We start from the raw sequence: 22,785 nt of genomic DNA on the forward strand, positions 1-22,785 counted from the left end.
GCTCTCATTTTCCTGCTGTTTGCAGAGTGCTGGCAGGGAAAAGACATGGGAGAGAGAAACAGCTCCCGGGAGGAAAAGCTCCGAGCAGTGAAGAGAGGATCTGTGAATGAGAGGAAACTAGAGTCATAAATGCTGTGGGAGGGGGGGAATTTGGAGACCTCCCTGTCATGCCCTTCAATGCAGACCTCTTCCTCTAAGCAAGCCCCCTGGGTCTCCTCTGCCACCCAGCACAGCCTCTGCCCTCAAGGCCAGGGGGTCCAGGGCACGAGCTGCATGCTCTAGCCTGAGCTGCAGCAGAGGAGAGGGGCATCTCTCCTGCAGCGTGCCCATCTCCCACTGTGTGACAAAGGGGCTGAGAGCAACTGTCCTTGTCTGTGCAGGTCTGGGAGGTGGTGCGCACAGCTGGGTGAGGGGAAGGCTTTCCTGAGTGCCCATCTGTCTCTCGCTCCTTGCTTTCCCTGTGGTAGGAGCATCACAGTGTTGCTCCTTGTTTCCTCACCTCTCTGTGCTGGTCTGGTTCTTGCTCTCGTGCCCTCTGGGCTGAAGGAGGGGGGTTCAGCTGCAGTTAAGGCAGTAACATCCCACTCCCACTACATTGCCTGAAGAAACAGTGCAGATAGTAAACTGACGTGAGAGCAGGGTCCATCTCAGTGGGACAGGGATGTCTAGGAAGGGTCGGGTCAGCCCCTGCCTTCACTGCCCTGTTTCTCTCCCTTGCCAGAGTGGGAGCTGGTGTGACTGATCCAGATACAGACACCCCTGTTCAAGAGGGCAAGGTTGGGGGACATGACTCCCTCGCAAGGGTCTTCTCTTTCAGACACAGCTGCCATGAGTGCTGTATTTGTCTCTCACAAGGATAAAAAGAGAATATTCCTCCTGGGTCACCAAACCAAATCCCCTTCATTCAGCTCAGGGCACCGATCCCCAGGTATCCCCACCAAATACATGGGCAGTCTAACACCTCTATTTACACCCCCCAGCAGAGCAGGGCTGACTACTGTGGAGACCATGGGCAGAGCCCCCTGTGCTGCACGGCACCCTCAGCACAAAGCAGAGGTCAGGAAAGGGACCTGAACAAAGAGAAGGAGAGGCAGTGTGGGAGGTGGTATGAGGAGTAGACCGGGTTTTGCTCAGAGAAGCCTGTTCTAACCTGTCAATGCATTTTCCTCCTTGGACAGTGCCCTGAACCAAGACAGAGCAAATGCCCAACAGCAGCTCCCTGAATGATTTCCTCCTCCTGGCATTTGCGGACACACAGGAGCTGCAGCTCTTGCACTTCTCGCTCTTCCTGGGCATCTACCTGGCTGCCCTCCTGGGCAATGGCCTCATCATCACAGCCATAGCCTGCAACCACCACCTCCACATTCCCATGTACTTCTTCCTCCTCAACCTCTCCCTCCTTGACCTTGGCTTCATCTCCACCACTGTCCCTAAATCCATAGCCAATTCCCTGAGGAACACCAGGGCCATTTCCTACTCAGGATGTGCTGCCCAGATATTTTTATTTGCCTTTTTCATGTCAGCTGAGTATTCTCTCCTCACAGTCATGACCTATGACCGCTATGTTGCCATCTGCAAGCCCCTGCACTATGGGACCCTCATGGGCAGCACAGCTTGTGTCAAGGCGGCAGCAGCTGCCTGGGCCAGTGGTTTTCTCAATGCTCTGCTTCACACTGCTAACACATTTTCAATGCCACTCTGCCAAGGCAATGTGGTGGACCAGTTCTTCTGTGAAATCCCACAGATCCTCAAGCTCTCCTGCTCAGACTCCTACCTCAGGGAAGTTGGGGTTACTGTGTTTAGTGCCTGTTTATTCTTTGGGTGTTTCATTTTCGTTGTGCTGTCCTATGTGCAGATCTTCACTGCTGTGCTGAGGATCCCCTCTGAGCAGGGCCGGCACAAAGCCTTCTCCATGTGCCTGCCTCACCTGGCCGTGGTCTCCTTGTTTATCAGCACTGGCATCTTTGCCTACCTGAAGCCCCCCTCCATTTCCTCCCCAGCTCTGGATCTGGTGGTGACTGTTCTGTATGCCTTGGTTCCTCCAGCAGTGAACCCCCTCATCTACAGCATGAGGAACAAGGAGCTCAAAGATGCCCTGAGGAAACTGATTCAGCTGGTACTAGTTCAGCAGAAATAACCTGCCCATGCTTTGCGCATTCTCCCTGTGATAATCATGTTAGTCCACAAAGGTCTGAATTCCTTCCACTTCTCTAGGAGCACAAACTCAGTCTCTGTGACCCAGAGGCCTTCTGGGAATTTGTCTATCACTGTGGCAGACGTGGTCTCTTTAATAGAAGAGGATTTCCTCAGTTCAGTGCTTGAAGGTTGGGCTCTTCTTCCAAAGCTGGAGTCAAAAATGTGCTCAAGGACTTTCACCCTGAAAGGGCTTGTTGCTTTTCAGGGGATCTCCTGGGCTCAAGGCAATGAACTCAAGGGGTGATTTGTCAGGGAAGGAAGGTTGGATTCAGCTGTCACTTGTGGGTGCCCAGTGCTCCTGGAGGTGGTGAATGGTCAAGAGGTATCTCCCATACGGCAGGGCTGGAGACTGATGCCTGTCCTTCTCAAAGGGAGTATGGATTCCCTCAGGAGAGCACAGGGCATCTCCAAGGGCACCGTGTGCCTCGGGGTGGGCAGTGAATGGAGCGTCACAAGATCAAGTGGAGTCACCCAAAGATAAAGCGATAAACCACTGAATGTCCAGGCTAGTGAGAGCTCTGCAATCCAACGAGAGGCAGTGTGAACCCTGCAGGCACAGGAAGGGAGCCTGGAGAGTGGTTCGTGTCACCTTCAATGAAAAACCATGGGCTGGCTCTAGGGACGTCCCTGAACACAGCCTGAGTATTTGAAATGCCCTGTGATTGCTCAGAGCATCGTCCATGGCCACAGACCCTTTGGTAGGGGGTTGTCAGGTGCAATGATGCCCATCCAGCTGGGTCTGCTTCCCACCCTGACCACAACAGCCATCGTGGAGTCACCCCGTGGCCCCATTGCCCCGCAGCCACTCGCTCTGCAGAGCAGCACTGCCAACTTGGGGCCCCACGGGGATCACAGGGGAGGGTCCAGGAATGTCCGAGCAGGCCAGCACCGATGCACAGACACACTGACCTGGGGCAATGCTCTCCGGAGAGCAGGGATATGGCAGAGCGCCCTCCTCGTTTGTCCCTGTCCTGCTGGGAGGGTGGAATGGGCACCTGGGAAATGGCCTGTTCCTGCCTGGGGTCAGTGCAGGACTTCTGCATGTGAGATGAACGTGACAGCCGCTGCCCTGTAGAAATACCAGCCATGACCCCTCGCTGAAGTCCCCACTGTTCCCTGCCCCTGCCCTGCTAACCTGCCGCCACCCCCTGTGCTGCCCCATCTCCCATCCCCTCTCCCCACATCGCAGGGACCAGAGGTGCAGCAGGACCTGGCACAGCCCCGCAGCCACTGCCTGGCCCCCGGCCCTCCCCAGCTCCTCCTCAAACATGACATCCATCTTCAAGAAGGACAAGAAAGAGGATCTGGGGAAGGACCTGGGGATCATGGTGGATATCAAGTTGACAAGAAGTCAGCAAGGTGCTCTTGTAGCAAAGATGGCCACCATTACCCTGGCTTGTATTAGCAAGAGTACAGGCAGCAGGGCAAGTGCAGTGGGACACTGGAAATATCCTGGCAGCCTCGACCAAAAAGGAGCAAAATAAAGAAAAGGCAGAACTGGCAGACTACCCACATTGGAGAGAGCAGTATGATCAACCCAGGTACTGCAGACATTTTAAAACAACCCCCCAAAAATGGCATTTCTGCCTTTGGCCAAGTGACTAGAGCCAGATGTGCCCAGACTTGCTCATGGGGGAGAGCTCCAGCGGGACTTCTGATTTGCTCTACCTCTAATAGCATGGCCAAGAATATGATTTTGTAGTGACAGAACACGATTTGCTAGTGTAACTTTTTAATTAAAGCATTAGGGCTCATGCTCAAGCACACCAATGTGGGGGGCATTGGCTTTTCATTGGCTTCCGTGGCTGCAGGATGCAGCCTGCGTTTGGTCTGAAAGAGAAAAGATTGGAACTGAATGTCCTGAGGGTGGCTATAAACTGATGCTTTCCCTGCTCTTCAGCGATACTTCCTCTAGTCACACCTCAGTCTACCCTGAACTCTCTTTTTCCCCTTGCATAATAGATCAGGACTGTGGAGATAGAGCTGAGTCCAGGGCATTGCCACGCTGATAATCTGGGCAGCCTGTGGAGCCCCCTGAGAAAGGAAATGTGTGCACGAGACCTCACAGCAAAGGCCTGGATAAAGCAAGTGACAGTGACCCTCCTGAGGTGCCAAGGATCCCAAGCCCCAAACAACGGGGCTTCATACGGCTTCCTCTGCTCATGGCATGGGTTTGTGACACACCTCACCGTCAGAGAGATGGAGGAAAAAAGTAGAAAGGAATCAAAAGAGGGAGAATTCAGGCCTGGATTCCCACCAGTAAACATCTCCAAAAACGGGTGGACTTACCCCCTCTCTGGCAAGGCCGTTTCTTCCATGACCAGCAGTACCTGGGGGAAGGAGGGTCTTTTCCTGACATCCCTTCATGGTTTGGAGGGCAGCAGGATTTGAGAGACCCCTTCCAGCCAAAGGGGAGTTTCTGGGCACTCAGGCAAAGATTTCAGCCTGGGACCTTCAAGTCCTGGGTGGCTGAAGACTATAGGATGCCTCCAATGTGTGGCTCACAAGGGACCTGAGTCACATCACAGCCACCCTTGAAGCACCCTCAGAAGGAGATCCCATAACATCTGGCCTGAACGAGACCTGCAGTATTCCCGACCTTTCTCTGTGCACCTAAAACTTTCTTTTTAGCTCCTCAGCCCTGGGGAGCAGTCTCAGCTCCTGGAGTGCTGGGGAAGGCACCAGTGACTGCCAGCCCTGCCACTACACCCAGAATTACTTTGTATTGAACTAAACCAAGTCCCCAGGGTGCTGCCTGCAGCCGACTGGATGGGCACAGATGGGACCTGGCCATTCCTCTTCCTCCAAAGCATGTTGCTTGAGGAAGTGCTGGAAGAAGAGGCTTGGTGGGATCCTCATAGCCCTGCACTGCCTGGGGCTGTGATAACGCCCTGCAGTTCCTAGGCCAGGTGCTTGTGGACAAGCAGGCAGCAGGGCTTACGGGAGTCCATCAGGAGGATGCCCTCCAGTTGGGCAGGGAGACCTCAGGCTCTTGTCATCCTGCAGGAGAGCAGCTAGTCACTCAGAGGACTGGGTGGAGGAGGGACAGGTCCCATGGCTCGTGAGGTGAAGGTGCTGACGGGTGCCTGTGGCCAGGGCACTGCTACCTCCTAGGCCCTCTGCCAGCTCCTGGGAAGCCACTGCAGAAGCAAGCCAGTCCCAGAGAACGACCTTCCCCACGTTCCTGGGAGCCAGTGACAGGGTCACTTCTGTGTGAGAACATGACCAGGAGCAGGGCCATGGCTGGGGTTTGTGCTTGTCAGGTCCCTTCTGCCTGAGTGCTGATAGGCCAGCAGCAGGCATATGAGTGGGGTAGGTGCTTTTGAGATCCCTTCTGCCTGAGTGCTGGTAGGCCAGCAGCAGGCACATGGCTTTGATTCTGGCTGTGAGGTCACTTATTCCTCTGGAGCTGACAGGCCAACATTAGGCTCTTGGCTCATGTAGGTTCTTGTGATGCCACCAGAGTCTCTGGTGGTGATAGGCCAGGAACTGGCACATGGCTGGTATGTTCATTGTGAGGTCCCTGCTGCCTGGGTACCTGATAGGCCAAAAGTGGGGACAAGGCTCTGATGCTGATTGTGAGGTCACTTTCTTCTCTATAAATTGTGTGTCATCAGCAGGCTCTCGGTTGCTGTAGGTTCATGTAAAGTCACCTCTGTCTCTGCTGCTGATATGCCAGAATCGCCTTTATGGCTTCAGTGCAGATTGTGAGGCCGTTTCTGCCTGAGTCCCAGATAGGCCAGCAGCAGTTTCTATTTTGATGTCATTGCATCAAGTGTCTGCACTGAACTACAACAGCTGTTTGTAACACTGGGGTCTTCTTCTGTCTCAGCTTCCTAGTGAGTGGGGTTCTAGTTGTAGTGGGCATCTAGTGTCCTTTCAGCTGGCCAAGGAAATATCCCACTTGGCCCCCACCTGATGCTGCAGAAGGATGTGGGTCTCACAGTCGCTCAATCAGAGCAAGAAGACACTGGCACATGCCTGGGACCACCTCTGTCTCTTCAACTGTCACCAGGTGTTTGTGTGTGAGCAACTGGCTCCCCACCCTCCATCTCCAGTGATTACAATGGGAACTTAGACAAGGAGCTCACACGCAGACCTCTATGTTGTGCTCACTTCAGTTTTGGCAAGGGGAAGTCCCACCTTCTGTGTGTTTGTGGAGTTCACAGGAGGGATCTGCATCCCACTGCATCCCAGGGGATATCAAGGGCTTCAAAACGGGCATGAGATGGCCAAATTGACTCATCTGAATCAACCCCTGAACCATGTGTCCATGAGCTTCCTTCTTGTCCTCTTCTAAGTGTCCTGCCTAGTTAAGATGTGGGAATATGGATTTCCAAAGTGGGACGTTTCCACCTCTCGTAGATAACCATCCTCTGATGAAACAAGTGACAATGCTGTAACTGGTCTCTCTGCATTGCTTAGAGAGGGACCAAAGGTGATTATTTTGGTTTATCTCAGTGAACATTTCCCAGGAGGAGGCAACACAAGGGACAGAGAAATTCATGCCTTCAGCTGGGCCACTATTACCAAGTGGGGCCAGGCTCCTGGCATGGTAGGAGCTCATGGCAACCTGACAGCACTGCCCAGAGACAGCTGTGTGCAGGAGCAGCTCCTCTGCCAAGAGCAGCAGGGCTCCGGGCACTGCCTGCTGCTGCTGACATGAGATGAGGCACGACAGCGAGAAGTGAAAGGCAGTGTGGAGTGGGAGGATGGCTGACAGTTCATTGTGGGAGAAATCTTCACAGCCCTGAAAATGGTAAGTCTCTGGCTGCAGGGCAATGCTACTGAGGTTCCTGGAGGGCTCTTCTCAACCTATTCCATCCCATCACTCATAAGTTTTCTACAGATAGCTCTCCCAGCTTCTCCAGTGTGGGGGAGGAGGAGATGCTTCAGAGCAGGGATTCCCTGACACACCGTCACAGGGACAGGGCATGCTGCTACCTTCTCCCAAGGACAGCTGCAGGGCTGTGAAGCTGGGACGTGCACACAGGTCTGCCCAGGGCTGTGATTCAGAGCCGTGTCCCTGCAGCACAGAGGAAGGTGAAAAAAGGGTACTTGAAAGGGAAGGAGTTTTCCTTGCAGGGCTTTCAGTTTCCTAATTTGGGCAGGGAGGAAAAACGACAGAGTTTGCTGGTTTGTCAAGGGACTGGGACTCACAAACCTTCACTCTCAGAGTTCAATAGGTCTGTGAGAAAGGTCAGCAAACCCCTTCAACCCCACCTCCACCTACAGCAACACCAGTATCACCTTCATGGCTTGCTCTGGGTTTATGTGACCTGCTCCTTAGGACCTGCAAGCACAGAGATGCCCCTGCCCAGGTCTCAGTCCCGGAGGTTTCCACAGGGCAGACCTGAGCACACATAGGGTGGGGCAGGGTCTGTGAGCGCTGACAGGGAAATGATGTTGGGACAGAGAAAGCCCCAGGCAGCAGGGACAGCTCCTGGTAGGAAAACTGGGCAGGGAAGGAGAGGGAATTGCTAACAGAAAAATCATGGGAGGATGGATTTGCGCAAGTCATGGTCGGTCCCTGCAATGCAGACAGCTTCCTCTGAGCAAACTCCCCCTGTGTCTCCTCTCCCACCCAGCAGAGCCTCTGCCCTGACAGCCCTGGGGTCCAGGGCATGAGCTGCCTCCTCTGCAGCCAGACCTCGAGCAGAGGAGAGGGGCCTCTCTCCTGCCTCGGGCCCAGTTTGTGCTGCCCGACAAAGGGGCTGAGAGCGACTACCCTGCAAAAGTCCCCATCGGCAAGGAGACATGCCCAGCTGGGTAAGGTGAGGGCTTTCCAGAATGCCCATCTGCCTCTCTCTCCTTGCCTCCCTTGGCAGCAGGATCATGGGGTTGCTCCTTGTTTCCCCTCCTCTCCATGCTGTTCCTGTTCTTCTCTTGGGCTCCCTGGGGTTGGTGGGTTTTCAGCTGCAGTTCAGACATTGATACTGCAAGTTGTGGAACAGAGGGGTCTGCACGGTGATGAGGTTCCCCCAGCCCCCTTCTAACATGTGCAGCTCCAGGAAATGCAGTCTGTGCGGCTGGGAAATGAGCTGACTCTCCCTTAGGGAGAGCCCATTTCCAGTCCTAACGGTCCTTTGACTGTTTCCCTGTGGTGTCCTGGCAGGCTGCAAGTGCCCTCCAGAAAGGCACTGCTGTCTCATAGCACCTCTGTGATATCTGAGAGACAAATGAAGAAGGTGCAGAGATGCTGAGAGTATGGAGATGGTGGTGGGAGGCTGTATGTGGGCATCTGAAAAGAGTCCTGTGTGTCCTTGGCTAGAAGGGGAGTGTGAAGACCTCCCTCAGGTGCCCAGAGAAATGGTAAGAAATTTGGAGATCTGCAGTTTATAACTGGACTCGTCTGCTCTCAGCAGTGGCTGGATTCTTTCTGGGGCAACTTATGAGTGTCATCATCCCCCAGCTCAAAGAGATGCAAGCACAGGACAGCTGGGAACAAGACTAATAGACAGACAAGCTGTCCTCACTCTGCAAAAAGGGACAGTGTGAATGCATGTTTCTCAGGACTCAGTAGAAATGCTGAGAATTTCTGCCTTTGAGGATTACTCCCCAGGGGTGACAAGACCATCTCAAAGAAAATAAAAAAAAAATCCCCCAAACTCTGTTCCTCAAACCTCATTCTTTACAACTGGGAGTGAAGATGCTGAAAAGCCCTTCCACATGCTGAATGGATTTCACCTGACAGAACCTGTGAATGTCAGAGCTAGTCATCCCCATTCCCCTATGCCCACTCCTTTACAGAAGGACTGACTGCTCTGGAGCTCATGGGCAGAGCTCCCTGCTCCTCACAGCACACTCAGCGAGCACAAACTGGAGCTCAAGCAAGGGAGCTGCACAAAGATCCTCTCTGGAAAGAGAGAGGCAACGTGGGCGATTGTAGGGGAACTGGAAGATTTGGCGGCTTTTTTGCTTGAAATGTCTCTCCTACTATCTCAATGTCTTTTCTTCTTTGAACAGTCCCCCATGCCTGGAGATATCAAAATGTCCAACAGCAGCTCCTTCAATGAGTTCCTCCTCCTGGCATTTGCAGACACACGGGAGCTGCAGCTCTTGCACTTCTCGCTCTTCCTGGGCATCTACCTGGCTGCCCTCCTGGGCAATGGCCTCATCATCACAGCCGTAGCCTGTGACCACCACCTCCACACCCCCATGTACTTCTTCCTCCTCAACCTCTCCCTCCTCGACCTTGGCTCCATCTCCACTACTGTCCCCAAATCCATGATCAATTCCCTCTGGAACACCAGGGCCATTTCCTACTCAGGATGTGCTGCTCAAGTCTTTCTGTTTCTCTTCTGGCTTGGAGGAGAGTATTTTCTTCTCACAGTCATGGCCTATGACCGCTTTGTTGCCATCTGCAGACCCCTGCACTACGGGACCATCATGGGCAGCAGAGCTTGTGTCAGAATGGCAGCAGCTGCCTGGGCCAGTGGTTTTCTGTATTCTTTGTTGCACACTGCTAACACATTTTCAATTCCACTCTGCCAAGGCAATGTGGTGGACCAGTTCTTCTGTGAAATCCCCCAGATCCTCAAGCTCTCCTGCTCAGACTCCCACCTCAGGGAAGCTGGGCTTCTTGTAGTTACTGCTTGTTTAGTCTTTGGGTGTTTCGTTTTCATTGTGCTGTCCTACGTGCAGATCTTCACTGCTGTGCTGAGGATCCCCTCTGAGCAGGGCCGGCACAAAGCCTTTTCCATGTGCCTGCCTCACCTGGCCATAGTCTCCTTGTTTGTCAGCACTATCCTGTTTGCCTACCTGAAGCCCCCCTCCCTCTCCTCCCCAGCTCTGGATCTGCTGGTGGCTGTTCTGTACTCAGTGGTACCTCCAGCAGTGAACCCCCTCATCTACAGCATGAGGAACAAGGAGCTCAAAGATACCCTGAGGAAAGTGATCTCTTGGACATTTTTCAGCAGTGGTAACATTGTCATTTCTCTCCACAAATGACTCCCACTGTATCCCAGAACAGGACTGTGCATTGTTTGTTCACTGTATTTTTATTATTACTTATTATTGTTCCTATTATTATTATAATTATTTGTTGCCATGTTGCTGCACAAATGCTTGGATTCATTCCACCTTTACTTGGGCTGCTCTGTCTCACCTGATGCCTGTATAAAATTGTGTCTAATTAATAATAAGTCGGTCAGAGCTGCCTCCCTCACAGTATCTCTGTAATAAAGTAGCTTCTACCCAGTGTAGTACCTGAAGGCTGGGCTTTCAAAGCTTGTGTCTAGAACAGGCCCAAGGAATTTCACCCCAGAGAGGCCTGCTGGACAGGGTTCTCCATGGGTTTGGAAGCACAAAGCTCATAACCATGTTATGATCTCTTAGTGAACAAGGGCTGGATTTAGTACTTGCCCATCGCTGTCCAGTAGCAGCAGAGATGACTAATGTCATTGACATACTGAGGGCTGTCCCATATGTTAAGGCACAGTGTCAGGTGTCCATCCTTCTGGAGGGGAATCTGGAGGTGTCAGGAGAGCACAGGGCATCTCCTAGGACAGCATGTGCGTGGGGTGGGCAGTGAGAGGAGCTTCACAAAGGGACAGGTCCTCCAAGGTGGAGTTCCCTAAAGGCAAAACACTAAACTGAGATATCCGTGGGCAAAGCAGGACTCTGCCATCCCAGCAGAGGCAGTGGGGACCCAGCTGACATGGAGAAGGGAGACTGGACAGTGATTCATATCACCCTCTGTGAAATACCAGGGGCAGGATCTAGAGGCACACCTGGTCACAAATAGTAACCTTGGAAATGCTCCATAGTGCCTCCAAGCACCTGCCATATCTGCAGACCCCTGGAGGGATTAGAAGCCCTCATCCCCATTTGGTTGGGTCTGCTTCCCATCCTGACCAGCACGGCCAGTGCAGAGTGACCCTGTGGCCCTGTGACTTCACAGCCCACTTGCTGTGCAGAGTAGCACCATCACCTTGGGGCCCTGCGGGAAAACAGGGTGGGGGTGTGGGAATGGCCAGCAAGATCAGAAGAGGTATTGGGAGAGATGAGAAGGAAGTGGAACTGGGCTTGGAGAGAAAAATGCTGACATTTAATTCAAGGCGATGTTCAGAGTGTGGGTACACTAAAGCGAGCTCATGGTGCAGAGACAGAAGTCTTTGCTGTCCTAGCTCTCGACATGGTCTGGGAAGTGCCTGAAGAAGGATTAATGCTCCCCACCCTCCCACCTCATTGTGCCATCATCCCTCCTGATGGGTGGCACCAAAAGGAAGGCTGGGAGCCCTTGTGGGAGCTTGTGTTGAAGGAATCAGCACCCAGGAGCCACATCAGTTTGCTGCTCTCCTTCAGGCCCTGTCCCAAGCACATGTCCTTCAGACAATCTCCCCCTCCCTGCATGCTGGTCCTTACCCCAAATGTCACCCCCAGACAAGGCTCCAGGCCCAGCTGGGGGATTGGACGTCCAGCTGTGAGCCCAGGGAGGATGAGCCCTCTCCTGGATCCTCTGCAGGGCTGGCAGGGAGCATGCAAAGGAGGTCTGAGGCTGTCTATAGGGCCTGTAGGCCATCCTCCTCCCATGAAGGCCCTCAAACAAGATGCTTCAGTACAAAGATGCAGCCCAGCTTGTTGTTGCATGAACAGAGAGGAGAAACTGTCCCAGGAAGCTCCTCCCAGGCCCAACCCCTCATACCAGCCATTTCCAGCACTGGCCATTCCCCCTGGTCCTGGTGAGGGGTGATCTTTGATTGTGACCAGCTCCGTCTGCCTGCTGGGCTCAGCAATTGTGTAGGTGGGGAATGTCCAGCCCTCCCTGGGTTGTCTCTGGGCCCAGACCTCAGCAGACCCCAGAGCATGTCCTTCTTGTAACCCCAGGAGGACAGTACTGGGCATGGGCAGGGGCTGTGGACTGGTGGGAGGCTGCTGGGTAGGAGGGCCTTGCGGGACAGGGCACTGAGGTCTGTCATGGTGACCATGCTGGGGAGATGTTTCCCCACCCCTCACCCCTCACCCCCTCAAATGAGTTTAAGGAAAAAAATAAAATAACCATGATAACTGAGCAGCAGTTGGGCAGGGGCAAGGAGAACTTTAAAAATTCTCCTGGAGAAGGCACTTCTCAACCTGATCTAACTGTCAAGTTAGCCCAAATCGGAGCAGATCGTGGTTCTGGAGATCTCTGGTGGTCCCTCCCAACCCAAATCCTCTAGGAGGAAGGGGCTGGAAAGTAGAGTCCTGGGCAGGGGACACTATTGTGGGGTTGAGGCCTTGCTGGTCTTTGGACTGCCTGGTCAAGCCTGTCCTCAGAGTCACACAGTGAGTGAGTTCATCCTCCAAAGGAGTCTCTGCTCTATGGGCAACAGGAGTCAAAGCAGTGCTGGGAGACTGCAGAAAAGTTCTCAGGAACACGCCAGGTATTCAGCCCCTTCGATTGCTGAGGTGTCCCCAGACCGGTGCTTTGTATCCTGGGTGTGAAGGGCTGAGAAATATTTAGAGCCAGAGCAGATGGGAGTCCCACCTCCTGGGCTCATGGGTTACAAGGCATCAGCAGGGCTGTACTGGCTGCAGGGAGGGAATCAGTGCCCAGGGCATGAGCAGATCCCCCTCTCCTCTCCCCTCTCTCTTCACACCCCAGAACAGAGATCATGTTTCCCGTGTTGGCCCTCCCTGCCAGGCTGTATTCCCAGCCAGAGGGGACGCAGGCTTCCCACTGGGGAAATGCAGGAGAGCCCAGTCTCATCTAGAGGAGCAGGGTCCCACCACAGCTGCTGGGTGGCCAGGGCTGCAGGCTGCAGACCCCACTCTGTTCCCCACACACCTCCTGCCTGGCTCTGGAGGCCCCAACAAGGCAGCAAGAAGGCAGGCATTCCTGGGGTTTCTGAGCCAAAGCTCAACTGGAGCTGGAGGTGGAGTTAGCAAGAGATGAGGAGGGCAACCAGAAGGGCTTCTGTAAGTACATGGGCAGCACAAGGCAGGCAGAGAAGGAAAATGTGGTCTCCCTGCACAGTGGGGCAGGGGATGTAGTGACAAAGACAGGGGAAAGGCTGAGGAGCTCATTGCCTCTTTTACCTTGTCTTTCACTGGTATTGTCTACCGCCAGGTCTCCCTGGCCTCCGAGTCCATTGGCAGCTTCTGTGTTAGCAAAGCCTCACCCATGGCAGAGGACGATACAGCTGGGGAGGACTTTTGCCCATTGGGCACACACAAGTCCATGGGACCAGACAAGAAGCACCCCAGGGTGCAGGGAGAGGTGTCCGGAGTTATTGCAACGCTGCTGTTGATTGTCTTTTAAAGGTCAGGGTAATCAGGGAGGTTCCTGATGACTGGGAAAAGGCAGACATTGCACCCATTTTCCAGAAGGGCAAGAAGGAGGATCTGGGCAATGACAGGCTGGTCCTCTTCATCTCAGTCCCTGGGAAGGGGATGGAGCAAATTCTCCTGGAAACCATCTCCAAGCATGTGAAGGACAAGGCCTGGAAGAGGCAGCATGCGTTGACCAAGGGGAAATGGAAAGCATGCCTGACCAACCTGATTGCCTTCTGCCATCAGATGAATGGCTTTGTGCGCAAGGGGAAAGCAGGGCATTTTATGAACCTTCACTTCAGCAAGGCCTTTGACACAGTCCCCCAGAGTCTCCTTAGAGGCAAATTGTGGAGATCTGCCTGGGATCAATGGACCATAAGGCAGGTGGAAGATTTGCTGGACCATCAGGCTGAAACGCTGTCATCAGTGGTACAAGTTCCAAGTGGCAGCTGGTTACTAGCAGCATCCCTCAGTGATCAACATGTGGGGCAGGACTGTTTAACATCTTGATGAATGGCCTGCACAGTGGATGGAGCGCACTCTCAGCACCTTTGTGGACAATGCATAACTGGGGGGAGCCCCTGGGCAACCTCATCTAGTTGCCTCTGCATTGACCGGGGAGGTTGGGACTGTATGATGTCCAGAGGTCTCCCCCACCCTAAGTGCAGTGATTCAGTGAACTATTTCCAGGAGAGCTCTGTAAAGAGAGAAGAGACCGAGGAAGAATAAAGGAGAGAGAGGCAGAAGAAGAGATCTGAAACATGTCCATTTAAATAAAGTAGTTCCTCAGAGCAAAGATTTTTCTATGCAGTGTATCGGTATTTTGATATATAATCTATGTATTTTGATGAATAATGTATATATATATATATGTTTGTACACTCACATAGACAAACCAATTACTGTAGTGCGTGAACATGGTGCTGCCAATGCATAAGAAAGCAAAAATATTTGGCAATGGTAAAAACTGTGTGAAGTTTTGAAAAAGAGGATTTTTTTTTTTTGTCAATTATTGCATTGAGTTATTTTTTGAGAAGATTTCAGCTTATGACTAGGATCTGATTTTGGGGCTTGATTCATTTGACCACATAGAGAGGCTGTTGATGCCTGAGATGCCCTGGGGCAGCTGGGTTCCCATGTGGGGCTTGTAATTTTGGGGATGGCTCCTACAGGACCTTAGCTAGTCATTAGGGAATGTATCTGAAAACAACTCAGTTGAGACAACTTATTTCCCTCCATAGACTAGAAAGGGAAGTCCAGAGACCTGGATTTGACAGAGACATCTGCACTGACAGTGTCTGGCATGGAGTGAGATCAGCCTCCTCCTTGTCCCTGAAAATGAAGTCACGCTTCGTTAACCATGCAGGGAATGAAAAGGGAGTGTGGCGAGATGTTTTAGGGACTCCTCTAAAACATCAGGGTAACACAGGTATGTTGAGATTTGTGCAGATTTGGCCACCCCCCAAAGCAGATGAAGCTGGTCACCCTGCTTTCCTCACCAGTCAAGAGAGCCCAACACCTCAGAGTGTGACATGATCTGTGCAAAGAGTGAGGGGTGGCATGGACAGCTGTGGGCAGGGGGTGGTTTTCTGAGCACTGGGCTCTGTGTGAAACACAAAAATATGTTGTTTAATGGTGCAGGCCTGATTATAACAGAAATGTTCAGAAAATGACATTAAAAGTGAAGCAAGAAAGAAATTAAGACTTTAAAGCAAAGAAATGTGTTGTCATAATTTTCAGCTTTTACTTTTTTTGTGTTCTTGTCTTTCTGGATTTGTTCTTTTTTAGTATGCTAGTATTCTGGTGAGATTATGCATTATATTTTTGTGTGAAAAGGAAAGAGATTTTCAGAACTGGGGTGCGATGCAGTCACAGGGTCATGGGTGGCTGGTGCCATTGCAGGTGCCCTAGTCCCCTCTGCCCAGTCTCCCTCTGCAGCTCCAAGGGGCTCCGGTCTCCTGCAGGTCCCCTGTGTGAGCTGCCAGGCCCAGGCAGGTGCCTCAGAGACACCAGGGTCCTCTCCAAGTGCTCCCGGGTGCTTGTGGTTGGACACGTGAGCTCTGCCTGGAAAGGTGAAGAACTGTTTTTGAGCATTAAGAAAACATATGACCACATTTTCATCAGCTGAAATCACTGAATAATTTTAATAAAATGTCAGTGTTTTCCCTTGATGGCATACTGGAAATTACGAGGCAGGGTATGAAACTCATGAGAAGAAATGTTGACCTGCTGATTCACTTGCATTATCACTGCTCTGTCTCTTATGCTGTACATTTAATCTTAGTAACTTTTCACATATTTCCATATGTCCTGATTAAATTGATCATTTCTAAAGTCATCTTTGCACCAGAGTATCTGGGCATATGCACTTTCCCCTGTTTCCCTTGTTTTCCTCCTCCCATTGCTCTTTTTCCGTTCAGGTACCTCCCAGCTCTCTAGTTGCTGCTCTGAGCTTCAGGGAGTCTGAAGCTTTTCTTGTCTTTCAGCAGTCTAATTGTCTCTTCAATCAACTCCATCACTGTGTGTCCATCCAGCCTTTCCTATCTATTTGTGAAGAACATTTCAAGGAAGGTTATTCCTTGTAGACTGTGCACCTCACTGGAGGCAACTTGGACGTGACACACAGTTAAGGAGTGTATTATATTTCTTCTGACACTGAATGATGTTTATATTTGATTGTTTGCAATTAAGACAAATCCTTCTGTGTCTGCTTGCAGCTAGTCCTCTATGGAAAGAAGGTGGGAATTGGTGCACGTGAACTGTAACATTCGGCTACAGCCTTGAGTGAAAAAAGGTTAGTTTTAACAAGAGTGATCGAAGTCCCCAGTGGCTGATGAGAGAACTGTCAGGGCTGGGGAGGTGGGGAGGAATAATTTCCATGGATGTCAGACCTCCAGGATGGTGCTTTTCCTACATGTCCAGATTTCATTAGGAGACACTCTGGATCAATATTAGTTGGAGAAGGTGGATATCACTCTAGGTTGTAAGCTGAAAAATAAGGAAACCTTTAAAAGCAGAAATCCTTTTCTTTTTTTTTTTTCAGGTGCTCACTGAAATCTTCCTCTTGTAAATAGACTCCTGAAACCTCTCCAATTAGCCACAGCGCAAGAATTGAAGAGCTGAAGAAAATTATGGGGAGAGGCATGGCTCCTTAGGGGTTTTTGCATCTTAACGACCCCTTGGCTGTATTTGGTGCTAAGCCCATGAACCTCGGATGCTGAGAAGAGACTGAAGCAACCTCTCAAGAAGTTTACATCAGAAGCAAATCGCCAAGTTTCTTGGAGCATTAATGGGTCCCACTGAGGGTCATTATCAGCAAGAGCTCCCTGGTGGCTGATTAGAGCAGAAAGTTGGAGGCCCTGATTGCAGGTAGGCAAAGGCAACGTGCAGGTGGCTGTGATGCCAAGACAGCCTTGCTGTGTGTTATCAAGTTGAATGACCAAGACCCACAGCCAGCCCCTGTGTGGGGAAATCATTTCCGTCACGTGTTGCTCAGGGCTCTTCCTGCGGGCAGTGTCAGATGGGGGGGCTGCACAATGCCTGGTGCAGGACAACAATACAGCACCTCCTGAGCTCCCTGGAGGCGAGGAGGCAGGAAGGCCACAGTGCTGTAACGAAACGTCAGCTTCCCTTTAGGCCTTGGTGGCATCAGCACTAGTCATAGCAAATGGGACAAAGACCTCAGTTCTTTTTGGAGGCTTTCGGCCTTGGCATTGCCCTCGGTCATCTTCACCACAGGCTGTCCTAAGCTGTCCCAACCCTGTACCTCTTTCCCTGCAGCCTGTAGACACCCAACCTGCTTCCCCACCTTGCTCTCACTGCAGCATCTCCCCACCTTTACTAACGTTCCTCTGTTCTTACTGGCTGCTTCTTGAAACACAAAGCCAGAAGTGATCACGGACTCCCTCTAGGTGTCCAGTTGCACCACAGCACTACCCTATGAATGACATTCTTGTTACCTGAAGTGCAGTCTGAACCTCTCAAGATGCACTTTGTGGCTCTTTCCCCTTCTCATGCTGCTTCCCACTACCAAGAAAAGCTCCATCATCTCTGAAACCACCCTGTCACAGGCAGTCACAGGTGACTACTGTATTGGCCTTAGCCTCCACTTCAGCAGGCTAAAGAAGCCCAAGGTCCCTCAGAAACTGCATACAGACCATATGCTTCAGGCCCCCAACGACTGCTTGGAAGACCTCCTCTGGACCCTCTCCAGTTGCTCCACATTTCTCCAGCACTGGGCAGCCCACACAGGGACACACTGTTGCAGACATGTGGCCACAGCAGTGCTGAGTGGAGGGGGATAAGAACTGTCCTTGCCTGGGTGACCATGCTCTTCCTAATGCAGTCCTGTATGCAGCTGGCCTCATTTGTGGTGAGCATGCACCACTGGCTCATATGGCACCCCTCGTAATGTCCAGGGCCTTCTCCTCGGGGTCACTCCTCTGCCAGTGAGGTCTCTGCCTGTCCTGATGCACGTGTTGTTCTGCCCTGCTGATGAGGTTTTCAAAGAGGACAGGATGTGGGGTAGACCCCTGCCTACCCCACCTTTCCCTGTCTTCCTGGTCAAGCATGACCCATTCATGAAACCCCTCTGAGCTCTATCATCCAACCAGCTTTTTGCCCATCTGGATGTCTGCTGGACATCCACTACTCTCCTCTCCTCCACAAGGACTGGTCACAGAAGGCAATCAGGTGGGTCAGGAATGATTTACCTTCAGTAAATCCATGCTGACTGTTCCCAGGCACCTTCTTCATGTGCCCAGAAAGGTGATCTGAGAGGACTGGCTCCATGACACATTCCTCATCAACATGAGGCTGAATGGACTGCAGCTCCCCGGGTTGTCCTTGTGGCCTTTTTTGAAAATGGGCTCATTAGGACCTCCCCTGAACTCCTCAACCTTTCAAAGATGAAAGAGAGCAGCCCTGCTGTCACAGCAGCCAGTTCTTTCCACATCCATGGATGCCAGCCATCCAATCCCATAAACTTGTATGTGTTGAGTTCTAGAGGCTTGGGCACTGCAGGTTGGTTTTCTCCTCAGCAGTCCTGATGACAGGCACAACAGGTCAGGAGACCTTGTGGGTGAAGACTGAAGCCAGGAAGGACTTGCCTTCCCCAGACCTATCTACATCCACTTTTGCTAGAATCCCTGTCCCAGTCAGCAGTGAGCCCACATTTCCTTTTTTATTCATGAGATGCCCAGATTGACTCATCTGAATCAACACCCGAACCATGGGAGAATGAACTTTCTTCCTGGCCCTTTCTAGGTGTCCTGTCTAGTTAAGAGATGGGAATATGAATTTCCAAAGTGGGACATTTCCACCTCTTGTAGATAACCATCCTCTGATGAAACAGGGACAATGCTGTAACTGGTCTCTCTGCATTATTTAGAGAGGGAGCAAAGGTGATTATTTTGGTTTACCTCAGTGAATATTTCCCAGGAGAAGGCAGCACAAGGGACAGAGAAATTCAGGACTTCAGCTGAGCCACACTGTTGCTGAATGGGGCCAGGCTCCTGGGACAGAGCGAAATCATGGCAACCTGGCAGCACTGCCCAGAGATGGCTGTGTGCAGGAGCAGCTCCTCTGCAAAGAGCAGCAGGGCTCCAGGCTCTGCCTGCTGCTGCTGACATGAGATGAGACATGACAGAGAGAAGTGAAAAGCAGTGTGGAGTGGGAGGATGGCTGACAGTTCATTGTGGGAGAAATCTTCACAGTCTTTGACACGGTAAGTCTCTGTCAGCAGGGCAATGCTACTGAGGTTCCTGGAGGTGTCTTCTAAACCCAACCCATCCCAACCCACCTCTGTTTTTTAAGGATGTCTCTCCCAGATTTTTCTTTGCAGAGGAGGGGGAAATGCTTCAGAACAGGCATTTACCTCCACACTGTCACAGGGACAGGGCATCCTGCTCCTTTTTCTTGGGGACAACTTCAGGGGTGTGAAGCCTGGGTGTGCACACAGGTCTGCACAGGGCTGTAAATCACATCAGTGTCCCTGTACCCCAGGGCACTGTGTGCCTGGGGCAGTGACCTTACTGCCTGCAAGGGTCAGCACTCAGCCTGCCCGGGGAATTCCCCATGGTGCTATGGGGAGAAACTCTGGGTGGGAGGAGAGACCCTCATCAGGGCAGGTTCATTCTCTTCTGCTGAGAGGGTGCTGCCTGGGTCATGGTTGACCACAGCTCCAGCTCACTCCCAGGACATTTCTGGAGGAGACTTTCAAAAAAGAAGGTTAAGGCATGGGATACATGAAAGGGAAGCAGCTATCATGAGTCTGTGCTATCAGTTCTTTTCTGTTTGGGTGGAGTGAAATGGGATTGGATCTGTCAGTTTTAGACAGGGGACAGAGGTTCCTAAAAAGTGACACTGAGAGAGGATCAGTTCTGGGACGGACTCAGCAAATGCCTTCATCCACCCCTCAGCCTAAGGACAGAGCCAGCATCACCTTTCCAGCCTCAGCAAGGTTTCTCTCACCTGCTCCATAGCACCTGCAAACATGGAGGTGCCCTGGGCAGTGTCCTGCCCCCAGGAGGTTTCTGCAGGGCAGAGCTGAGCTCCCAGTGGGTGGGATGGGGGTCTGTGAGCACTGACAGGGGTGAGACATGGGGAGAGAGAAACAGCTCCCCGCAGGGACATCTCCAGGCAGCACACGGACATGTGCTGGGAGGGTGGATGTGGGCACCTGGAAGGAGCCTGATTTGTTGCTGACTAGAAGGAGACAGCTGAGACCTGCCTCACATCCCCTCAGAAAGAGTGCTGATGGCCACTTTGCAAGTGCATTTCTCTGCTCTCCGCGGTGTCGTTTCTTTTTTGGGTAACATGAGTGCAACTGTCCTCCACCTCCAAGGTGAGAGCTCAAGGCAGATGGACAGGCAGCTCTGCTCCCTCTGCACTCAAGCCAGAGTGAATCCTTTTGCCTCTCCGGAATCACAGCTGCTCACTCTGAGTGCAGCAGCAATGCTGAGGGTTTCTACCTCCAGGAATCCTCTTCCGGTGTGACAGGGTCAGCTAAAGAAAACCAAAAAAGCCTTAAAACTATTCATGAATCCACATTATGTGGAACTGGGAGTGAAGATGCTGAAAATGTCTTCAACATTATGAGTGGATGAAATCTAACTGGAACTGGGAATATAACAGTTCAGTCACCGCTGTTTCCATGTCCACAGAGCTGTAGGTCAGGACTGACTCATCTAGAGCCCAGGGGCAGAAGCTCCTGCTCCTCATGGGAAACTCAGCCAGAACATACCAGAGCTCAAGCCACGGAGCTCAATGACTGTTCTGCCCAGATGGGGATGTGTGTGTTTGGAGGGTTTTATGAGAAAGTTTTCCTCAGAGAAGTCTGTCCTCATTTGTCTCTATCTTTTCTTCCTTGGACAGTCCCCAAAGCCCAGAGGGAGTGAAATGTCCAACAGCAGCTCCTTCAATGAGTTCCTCCTCCTGGCATTTGCAGACACACGGGAGCTGCAGCTCTTGCACTTCTCACTCTTCCTGGGCATCTACCTGGCTGCCCTCCTGGGCAACGGCCTCATCATCACAGCTGTAACCTGCGACCACCGCCTCCACACCCCCATGTACTTCTTCCTCCTCAACCTCTCCATCCTCGACCTCAGCTTAATCTCCACCACTGTCCCCAAATCCATGGCCAATTCCCTGTGGGACACCAGAGCCATATCCTACTTGGGATGTGCTGCCCAGATATTTTTCTTCTTTTTCTTCATTTCAGCAGAGTATTATCTCCTCACTATCATGGCCTATGACCGCTACATTGCCATTTGCAAACCCCTGCACTACGAAACCCTCATGGGCAACAGAGCTTGTGTCAAAATGGCAGTAGCTGCCTGGGCCAGTGGTTTTCTCTATTCTGTGCTGCACACTGCAAACACATTTTCAATACCGCTCTGCCAAGGCAATGTTGTGGACCAGTTCTTCTGTGAAATCCCACAGATCCTCAAGCTCTCCTGCTCAGACTCCTACCTCAGGGAAGTTGGGCTTCTTGTGGTTAGTGTCTGTTTATCTTTGGGGTGTTTCATTTTCATTGTGCTGTCCTACGTGCAGATCTTCACTGCTGTGCTGAGGATCCCCTCTGAACAGGGCCGGCACAAAGCCTTTTCCACGTGTCTCCCGCACCTGGCTGTGTTCTCCCTCTTTCTGAGCACTGTCATCTTTGCCTACCTAAAGCCCCCCTCCCTTTCCTCCCCAGCTTTGGATATGGTGTTGACTGTTCTGTACTCAGTGGTACCTCCAACAGTGAACCCTCTCATCTACAGTATGAGGAACAAGGAGCTGCAAGACGCAGTGAGGAAACTCATTCAGCTCTTACTATTTCAGCATCAATAAACTGCCCATCCCTCTTCACAAATGATTTCCCATTCATCACAGAGAACTTGTGTGCTTGGGGAATTCTCTCTGTGATAATCATGTTTGTGCAGAAGTGCTTGAATTCATCCCACTTCTCCAGAGGCATGAACCCAGTCTGTCTGATTGAGATACCTGCTGTGAATGTGTCTATCACTGTGTCAGAGCTGGCCTCTCTCTAATTAAAGGGGATTTCCTCAGTGCAGTGCTTGAAGGTTGGGCTAGTCTTCCAAAGCAGGAGCCAAGAATGCACTCAAGGACTTTTACCTGGGAGAGGGCTATTGCTTTTCTGGGGCTCTCCTTGGGTTCAAGGCCATGAGCTCCTAGGTGATGTGTTAGGGAAGGAGGGCTGGATTTAGCTCTCACTTGTGGGTGCCCAGTGCTCCTGGAGGTGGTGAATCTCCCATCTGACAGGGCTGGAGACTGATGCCTGTCCTTCTCAAAGGGAGTATGGAGCCCCCAGGAGAGTACAGGGCATCTCCAAGGGCACCATGTGCCTAGGGGAGAATGGAGCTTCACAAAATCAGGTGGAGTCACCCAAAGGTAAAGGGCAAAACCAATGAATGTCCAGGCTAGTGAGAGCTCTGCAGTCCCATGGGAGGCAGCATGGACCCTGCAGGCATAAGGAAGGGAACCTGGAGAGTTGTTCATGTCACCTTCAATGAAAAACCATGGGCTCGCTGTAGAGACACCCCTGAACACAGCCTGAGCCCTTTGAAATGCCCTGTGATTGCTCAGAGCATTGTCCATGGCCACAGACCCCTTGGTAGGGGTTGTCAGGTGCAATGATGCCTGTCCAGCTGGGTCTGCTTCCCACCCTGACCACCATGGCCAGTGTGGAGTCACCCCAATCCCCATTGCCCCACGGCCACTCGCTCTGCAGAGCATCACCACCAGCTCGGGGCCCTGTGGGGAGGTTGGAGGAGGGTCCAGGAATGGCCAGGGAGGCCAGCATTGATGTACCCACATGGGGAAAGGCCCTTG

The 22,785-nt window shown here is 52.0% G+C and overlaps 2 protein-coding genes across 2 annotated transcripts; both read left to right on the forward strand.

Moving 5' to 3' along the window:
- Window positions 1–9,531: 9,531 nt before the first annotated feature.
- On the forward strand, window positions 9,532–10,050 carry LOC136996096 (olfactory receptor 14J1-like; the record flags this gene model as incomplete). The annotated part of the gene is made up of 1 exon (XM_067317091.1): window positions 9,532–10,050. A coding segment is annotated over exon 1 (519 nt), but the record flags the coding sequence as incomplete, so codon positions are not given.
- Window positions 10,051–20,847: 10,797 nt separating this feature from the next.
- Window positions 20,848–21,783, forward strand: LOC136996029 (olfactory receptor 14C36-like). The gene has a single exon (XM_067317024.1). The coding sequence runs from the start codon at window positions 20,848–20,850 to the stop codon at window positions 21,781–21,783; it is 936 nt and encodes a 311-aa protein (XP_067173125.1).
- Window positions 21,784–22,785: the final 1,002 nt, after the last annotated feature.

The sequence above is a fragment of the Apteryx mantelli genome, unplaced genomic scaffold (genome assembly GCF_036417845.1).
Source record: "Apteryx mantelli isolate bAptMan1 unplaced genomic scaffold, bAptMan1.hap1 HAP1_SCAFFOLD_20, whole genome shotgun sequence".
In the NCBI taxonomy this organism is placed as follows: domain Eukaryota; kingdom Metazoa; phylum Chordata; class Aves; order Apterygiformes; family Apterygidae; genus Apteryx; species Apteryx mantelli.